This window comes from Palaemon carinicauda, chromosome 33, assembly GCF_036898095.1.
Source record: "Palaemon carinicauda isolate YSFRI2023 chromosome 33, ASM3689809v2, whole genome shotgun sequence".
In the NCBI taxonomy this organism is placed as follows: domain Eukaryota; kingdom Metazoa; phylum Arthropoda; class Malacostraca; order Decapoda; family Palaemonidae; genus Palaemon; species Palaemon carinicauda.
The window spans coordinates 8,467,055-8,476,415 of record NC_090757.1 but is presented as its reverse complement, the minus strand read 5'-3'; the positions used below and the strand labels follow the sequence as shown (position 1 = coordinate 8,476,415).

Sequence of the window (9,361 nt, the reverse complement as noted above, 5' to 3'; positions counted from 1 at the left end):
ACCGTCAGAAAATGACTAGTTGCAAAAATGAAAGTACCTTTGCGACGGAAATATTCGTAACAGGGCTTGTGGAGAGGGTATACTCAATAATAAACTTCTCGATGGCGTATGGGACAAAGCTACGGGGGTGAATTAATTATGTCCATAGTGTGTTGATGATGTTGTTGTTGTGTCAGAGACCAGAGCAGGCTTGTTAGAGGTGAAAAACAATCTATAAGATAAAGCGAGAGAGCTAGGTTCACTGCCTGGGGTCTGCGGACCCATGGTGGTAGCAAAGGTAGTATCCCGTGAATTAAATTCAAAAGTTTCACACACACACCCACACACTATATATATATATATATATATATATATCTATATATATATATATATATATATATATAGATATACATATATATAGATATATATATATCTATATATATATATATATATATATATATATATCTATATATATATATATATATATATATATATATATATATATATATATATATTAGGTTGGCCAGGGTACCAGCTGCCCGTTAAGATACTACCACTAGAGTTATGGGGTCCTTTGACTGGTCACACAGTACTACAGTGGATCCTTCTCTCTGGTTACGGTTCTTTCCCTTTGCCTACAAATACACCGAATAGTCTGGCCTATTCTTTACAAATTCTTCTCTGTCCTCGTACACTAGACAACACTGAGATTACCAAACAATTCCTCTTCACCAAAGGGGTTAACTACTGCACTGTAATTGTTCCGTGGCTACTTTCCTCTTGGTAACGGTAGAAGAGAGACTTTAGCAATGGTAATCAGCTCTTCTAGGAGAAGGACACTCCAAAATTAAACCATTGTTCTCTAGTCTTGGGTAAAGCCATAACCTCTGTACCATGGTCTTCCCCTGTCTTGGGTTAGAGTTCTCTTGCTTGAGGGTACACTCGGGCACACTATTCTATCTAATTTCTCTTCCTCTTGTTTTGTTAAAGTTTTTATAGTTTAAATAGGAAATATTTATTTTAATGTTGTTACTGTTCTTAAAGTATTTTATTTTTCCTTGTTTCCTTTCCTCACCGGGCTATTTTCCCTGTTGGGGCCCCTGAGCTTTATAGCATCCTGCTTTTCCGACTAGGGTTGTAGCTTAGCAATTAATAATAATGATGATAATAATAATAATAATAATAATAATAATAATAATAATATATACACACACACACACACACATATATATATATATATATATATATATATATATATATATATATATAAAGAATAGGATAAGCATATATTGAAAAAATTATGTAGTTACACACAGGTAATGTAACTTAAACATGTTATCATACGGCAGTGTATGAAGTAGACGGGTTTATATTCTAGTTTCCTTCTCTTTTCTTTCTCTCGTTCTTCTTTTTAATAATGAAACACACGTCAGGCAATCAGAGTACCTGGATGCGTTATGATCTCCAGAACAGTTGGTAACAATAACTGGAAAAGTTCAAAGTTGCAGCAAATGTTTTTATGCTGAACAGGTTGCCATAAGTCCTTTTATAGTTTATATGTGAAATATGTTTAATTGTTGCTATTTTTTTCAAATATCTTATTTTAATTACTCATTACTTCATATATAGTTCATTTATTTCCTTATCTCCTTTCCTCACTGTGCTATTTTTTCCTGTTGGACCCCTTGGGCTTATAGCACCTTGCTTTTCCAACTAGGGTTGTAGCTTAGCTAGTAATAATAATAATAATAATAATAATAATAATTCGACGATGATGATAAGACTGTGCCCAAAAAAACTTAAGATCAATAGGCAAATAGCAAGCGCATTTAAGGGGGAGGAGACGTCATATAGCATCAAGGTCATGAAGTTTGACAACCAGACTTTCCTCAAGGCGATGGTAACTGGGAATAGTTATGGAGATTATTTGAAATCTGAATGTAATACCAGTGTATTCATTTGCAATTTAGTTACGTTAACAACTGTTTTGAGAACCTAGAGTAGAGTTATATACACATGGTGTAACTAACACTAGAGTAGAGTTATATACACATGGTGTAACTAGCTCTAGAGTAGAGTTATATACACATGGTGTAACTAGCTCTAGAGTAGAGTTATATACACATGGTGTAACTAGCTCTAGAGTAGAGTTATATACACATGGTGTAACTAGCTCTAGAGTAGAGTTATATACACATGGTGTAACTAGCACTAGGATATTAGAATAACCGACATACGAAGCATGTCTACAAGATGATACCTGGGTAAAGGCAAGGCACTGAGATGATCTGAAATCTGAATGTAATACCAGTGTATTCTTTTCAAATTTAAGCAAGAATTTACTCAAGTCAACATCTGTAACTTGTGTTGAGAACCTAGAGTAGAGCTAGATCCACATTGTGTAACTATCGCTAGGATATTATACTTACCAACAGATGAAACAAGTCTAAACTAACGAGATAAGGAAAGTGAACTGATCTCTCTCCTTTATATAATGTAGGTTAGCTATGTAAAATAAATAAACAAATGCCTCGTCATATAATTATAATGAACAATATCACAAAAACCATACATGAAGAGATCAGCACTACTATTATTTTTTTTCCTGTTCAGTAAACTTGTGATAACATTATTTTCCTCATATGCTAACAAAACGACTTCTTAGCAGCGCCAAATACGAAAAAAAAACTCCCCTCCCTTAAACCCATTAAATTTGATCTTCACATAACTGAAAAAAAATCTCATTCATTTTCACATACATTCATCTTCAAATAAATTTTTATTAGAAAACTATTTTTTCATTTTCAAATACACTGATCCTCACATGACTTTTTAGAAAAAAAAATCTATTTTAACATACCTGTTCTTCACATAAAAAACTCTTATTCATTTCACATATACTGATCTTCATATAACTTTTTCTCCACATTTCACATTACTCACCCAATCCATATTTAATTTTACGTCAAATCTACTGCACCAACATCTTATTTCACCAGATTCATATCTGTTTCCTCTTACCTTAGCTTCCACTTACGTCACTATTCTTTTCAATGGTTTACTGTCACTCAGACACCTTCTTAGCTCGACCTATTCTGTAAATCACCTCTTCTCAATTGCGTATAGAACCAACATTTTCCTTCTTTCCAAACATATTGACATTTATTGCTCCCGTTCCATAGTTTCCATTTTTCCATAACCACATCTCTCAAACTTTCGATACATTTTTTATATATGAATAAATATGTGTATGTACATGTATATATATATATATATATATATATATATATATATATATATATATATATATATATATATATACATACACATATATATATATATATATATATATGTGTGTGTGTGTATATGGACATATGCTAATGTGTGTATATATGTGATTCAAATCAAAGAGCAACCTAATATCTTTCTCTAATCAGGATAAAAAAAAGAGAGAAATCACGTGAGGGGCTTAACTTCGAAGGACAACAAACCAACTTCTTGAATGAAAAAAAAGTTCTATAATCCAGGAAAAAAATAATAAACAAAAAGGCCATTTAAATAAAACCTAATTGACATTCTCTACCATCATCTGCCTTCGCAGGTGAGAGACTTTGATCAGCACATGTACCCCGACCACTACGACAACCGACACCGGGTGACGTCAACAATGGCCATCCGATGGACAGCGCCCGATTACTTCGAACGCAACCAGGCCACCGTCAAGTGCATAGCCGACGTGTCCGGGCACAAGAACACGGCCACCAAGGAGCTTTATTTAGACCCGGCCTCGAGCGCTGCCTTTAACCATCGATATGCGTCGTCAGGTGAGAGAAATTTTGAGGGAAAGTTTAGAATTAGATGATGTCTAAAATTATCGATATATGTTGTCAGGTGAGAGAGATTTTGAGGGAAAATTTAGAATTAGATGATGTCTAAAATTATCGATATATGTCGTCAGGTGAGAGAGATTTTGAGGGAAAGTTTAGAATTAGAAGTTTAGAATTAGATAATGTCTAAAATTATCGATATATGTCGTCAGGTGAGAGAGATTTTGAGGGAAAGTTTAGAATTAGAAGTTTAGAATTAGATAATGTCTAAAATTATCGATATATGTCGTCAGGTGAGAGAGATTTTGAGGGAAAGTTTAGAATTAGAAGTTTAGAATTAGATGATGTCTAAAATTATCGATATATGTCGTCAGGTGAGAGAGGCAATTGGGGGAAAAGTTTGGGATTAGAAATTTAGAATTATGTCTAAAATTATCGATGTGCGTCGTCAGGTGAGAGATTTTTTGGGTGAAAGTTTAGAATTTGGAAATTATAATTAAGATTCTTAAATTATCGATATCCGTCGTCAGGTGAGAGAGATTTTTTGTGGGAAAGTTTAGAATTAGATGTCTAATATTGTCGATATGGGTCGTCAGGAGAGAGAGAGAGAGAGAGAGAGAGAGAGAGAGAGAGAGAGAGAGAGAGAGAGAGAGAGAGAGAGAGAGAATTGGAGGAAAAGTTTGGAATTAGAACTTTGGAATTATATGTCTAATATTGTCGATATGCGTCTTCAGGTGAGAGAGGGAATTAGGGGAAAGTTTAAAATTAGATAATGTATAAAATTACCGATATGACGCGCGTCGCCAGGTGAGAGAGAATTGTGGGTAAAGTTTAGCGTTAAATGTCTAAAATTATCTATATGCGTCGTTACGTGAGAGTTGGGGGGGGGGGAGTTTAGAATTAGAAGTTTAGAACTAGATGTTTAAAATTATCGATATGTGTCGTCCAGTGAGAGAGAGAGAATTAGGGAAAAGTTTAAAATTAGATGTCTAAAATGAGAGATAATTGGGGAGGGGGACAGTTTAGAATTATATGTCTAAAATTATCGATATGCGTCATCAGGTGAGAGACAAAATTGGGGGAAAAGTTTAGAATTAAATTATCATCTAATATTATACAAACATAAAGGGGTGAAGTAATTAAAACATATGTTTAGAATTGGTGATCATTTGGTAATTTAACTAACTTACAGTCACACTTTTCGAGGGTATCCCTAAACAGTGAAATTTGGAGAAAGGCAATGCTTGAGAACTTAGCTAGGTATATAGGTATATACAGGTGAAAGGAACATGAAAATTAAGTGGAGAAAGAAAGAAATACAGCAGGTAGCCGTAGGGACGTTAGCCAGGATAGAATTGAATAGAACTGACAATGTAGCCAGGATAGAATCGAATAGAACTGACAATGTAGCCAGGATAGAATCGAATAGAACTGACAATGTAGCCAGGATAGAATTGAATAGAACTGACAATGTAGCCAGGATAGAATCGAATAGAACTGACAATGTAGCCAGGGTAGAATTGAATAGAACTGACAATGTAGCCAGGATAGAATCGAATAGAACTGACAATGTAGCCAGGGTAGAATTGAATAGAACTGACAATGTAGCCAGGATAGAATCGAATAGAACTGACAATGTAGCCAGGATAGAATTGAATAGAACTGACAATGTAGCCAGGATAGAATCGAATAGAACTGACAATGTAGCCAGGGTAGAATTGAATAGAACTGACAATGTAGCCAGGATAGAATCGAATAGAACTGACAATGTAGCCAGGATAGAATCGAATAGAACTGACAATGTAGCCAGGGTAGAATTGAATAGAACTGACAATGTAGCCAGGATAGAATCGAATAGAACTGACAATGTAGCCAGGATAGAATTGAATAGAACTGACAATGTAGCCAGGATAGAATCGAATAGAACTGACAATGTAGCCAGGATAGAATTGAATAGAACTGACAATGTAGCCAGGATAGAATTGAATAGAACTGACAATGTAGCCAGGATAGAATTGAATAGAACTGACAATGTAGCCAGGATAGAATCGAATAGAACTGACAATGTAGCCAGGGTAGAATTGAATAGAACTGACAATGTAGCCAGGATAGAATCGAATAGAACTGACAATGTAGCCAGGATAGAATTGAATAGGACTGAAAATGTACCCAGGATAGAATTGAATAACACTGACAATGTAGCTAGGATATAATTGAATAGAACTGACAATGTAGCCAGGGTAGAATTGAATAGAACTGACAATGTAGCCAGGGTAGAATTGAATACAACTGACAATGTAGCCAAGGTAGAATTGAATAGAACTGACAATGTAAACAGGATATAACTGAATAGATCTAACAATGTAGCCAGGATAGAATTGAATAGAACTGAAAATGTAGTCAGGATAGAATTTAATAGAACTGACAATGTAACCATGATATAATTGAATATAACTGACAATATAGCCAGGATAAAATTGGATAGAATCGACAATGTAGCCAGGATAGAATTGAATAGAACTCAAAGTATAAACCTAATAGGGAATATAAGTTTACAATTGAATGTATTGAGGAATTTAGATGCACGTTGGTGTAAACAATGTGAAAATGTAACGACATTCACAAAGTATCATAGAGTAATAAATGTTATAGCAAATCAAAATAACAACAGACGGTTAACACATCAGATCAAAATACGCAATAATGGAGAAAAGTACCCAAATTCTCTTTTCTTTCTTTCAACAGGTCACCACCCGACGGCGAGATTGCAAACTTGGACTATTCTGATATGCACATCTATTTTTATAAACACGGCATACCTATAGAAACATAGATATGGACAAGAAGAAAGCTATATATCTCTGTATCACATGAAAAGAGAAGAAAGGCTGCTTTGTTTTCTAAATAATAGAAAAACGTAGAAAAGTTTTACCTCTTAAATGAAGGATACTGAAAGAAAAACGTTTTAACTCTCAATTAATTAAGAAATGAAGTAAACGTTTTGACTCAATTTAGAGGAAAATGAAATACTAATTTTACCTCAATCTAGTGAAAACAGAAGGAAGTTCTTAACTCTCATTCAAATGAAATGGACGAAACGTTGAAATGGACGAAACGTTTAACCCTCAACTGCAATTAAAATGGAATGCACGTTTTATTCTATCTACTCAATGCAAACGGAAGGGACAATGAAGTCACGTGAGAGCGTGACGTGACACGATTTCCGTAACACGCCACTGCAATGTGTTTACTGTATTAGTCTTAAGGCTGCTGATAAAGAGAGAGAGACCACAAGTGATGTTGGGGAGACTTGAAAATCAGTTATTCGATAAACAGATGATCTATAGAGCACCTGCTGACCCGTTTTATCACGAACCTGTGTTTTATCTTATCCGTAGTGATGTTATTTCCGTCTGTTACCCCGCCCCCCTTTACCCACTCCTGGCCGTAGATGCTGATTTTTTGTTAATATCATAGTTGTTAATTATACGTGTGATTATCGATATTAACATGGATAGTAAAATTATAATAATTAAAATATTATTACCGTTATGTAACTGATAAAATTATTCATATTATTTTGGAAAAAAAGTGAACTTCGATTCTAACACTGGTAGTGTATCCCTATCACTACTGTGATGAACACCACTGCTGTTTTTCCTTAAGTGTGATTGTCGATATTAACATGGATAGTAAAATTATCATTATCACCGTTATGTAACTGGTAAAATTATTCATATGTTGGAAAAGTGTGAATTTCAATTCTAACACTGGTAGTGTACACCTATCACTGTTATCGTGATTAACACCACTGGTGTTTCTACTGGAGTGTGATTATCGATATTAATATTGATAAGAAAATTATAACCATTATTATTGCCATTTACCTTTGATTGCTATTACCATTCATTTTGTGACTGTTGTGATAGTATATCCTTTACCCAAGTTGTAGAAAGGTAGAGAACTGTATGTCACCATAATCTTATATTTTTATATAATTATATAACTATATAATTATATAATTATATAATAATGACCCCTCATTTTGATTTTACTTCCCTTGCAAAATGGTAATTAGTCTTAGGTGATTTGGAAAACTTTGGTTACTGGGCATACTATAAAAGTAAGTAAGTAGCTGTGTGGTACTTATACTGTTAGGAAAAATTTTAATCAATATGAAGAAAACGTCATTAATGGATATAAAAATAAAATAATTTTTTATAAATAATACGTAACTGGCTTCGAAAATGCTAAAAAAATCAAGCATACTATACAAGTGAATAAGTAGCTGTGTCGTACTTATACTGTTAGGAAAGTTAGAAAAAAAATATTAAGTAAACGTAATTGATGTATATAAAATAAAACAAAATGAGAAAGAAAATACCTAATTCATTTCTGAAAATGTAAAATCATTTCAATAAAATTAAGCATGCTATAAAAGTAAATAAGTAGGTCTGTGGTACTTATACTGTTAAAAATGTAAAAGAAAAAAAAATATGAAGAAAGCTTAATTGAGTTATATGGAGTAAAATAAATTTTTGTGAAACAAAATATGTAATTGACTTCTGAAAATGTAAGAAAAATAAATACGGTTTCGAAGTACCATGAGCTAATATAAAAAAAAAAAAATATATCCCTCCACTCGGATACATCTACTGTATGTATGCTTGTGTGTGTAGTGCAACTTGGGATACATGAGCATGTGTCTATGTACAAGTATCATATGTATAAGCATACCCGTAAACATACTTCGACAAAAAGATGAATATTCATTTGCAACATATGAAAGTACACATATACACATTTACATTTAATGTATACACGTCAATACATCTTTATGAAAACCATACGAACATATATACAAACATCCTTCAAACTAAAGAAGTGTATTGCAATTGTATTTTGAGTTTTTTTCGATTTATGCTCTACGAATAAATCCCTCTTTAAAAGGTTGCAGGAAAAAAACTATGTAATTTTCATTTTGCTAAAATAGAAATAAGGAATAGCAGGGTAATGTGCACAAGAAGAAGATAACTGTAAGATGATAATAACAATAATGATAACAGGGTGATTAGGATAACGGTGATACAAAAATGAAGAGCATTGCAAAAAGTCCCTTTAAAATATTTGTTCTAATTCTCTTTGAATGATGATCTTAAGTCTAAATAGTTAACGTTAACAATAATTACCCTTATCCTTATTACCCAATCAACGTTACTGTTATTATTATTATAATTTTTTCAATTGTAATTCATATACCGAAACACTATATATATATGATATTCATATGTGTTCAATGTTCCCTAAACATCCCTGGCTTCACCTTTTTCTTTTAATATAATAAAAGCTATGATAAAAGGAAAGAAAACAATTCTTCTCTCTCCTCTTCGTCCTCATCATCATCAACATCCTCATCATCGTCTAAAAAGGAAAAAAATATATTGGAGAACTAAATAAGAAGCCGAAGAGGAAAGAGGAGAAAGAAAAACACCAAGACTCGATGGTCGAACCAAAATGAAAAACGGGATAAAATGCAGTGAGAAATAAATCGCAAG

At 33.2% G+C, this 9,361-nt stretch overlaps 1 protein-coding gene across 1 annotated transcript in view; it reads left to right on the top strand.

The window, feature by feature from the left end:
- LOC137626040 (uncharacterized) overlaps positions 1-8,259 on the top strand; it is a 60,546-nt gene extending 52,287 nt beyond the window's left edge. The window contains exons 6-7 of the mRNA XM_068357125.1: positions 3,581-3,803; positions 6,552-8,259. Of these exons, the coding sequence (XP_068213226.1) occupies positions 3,581-3,803; positions 6,552-6,631 (303 nt within the window). The 3' untranslated portion in view covers positions 6,632-8,259. The remainder of the gene's footprint in view (positions 1-3,580; positions 3,804-6,551) is intronic.
- The last annotated feature ends 1,102 nt before the right edge of the window (positions 8,260-9,361 follow it).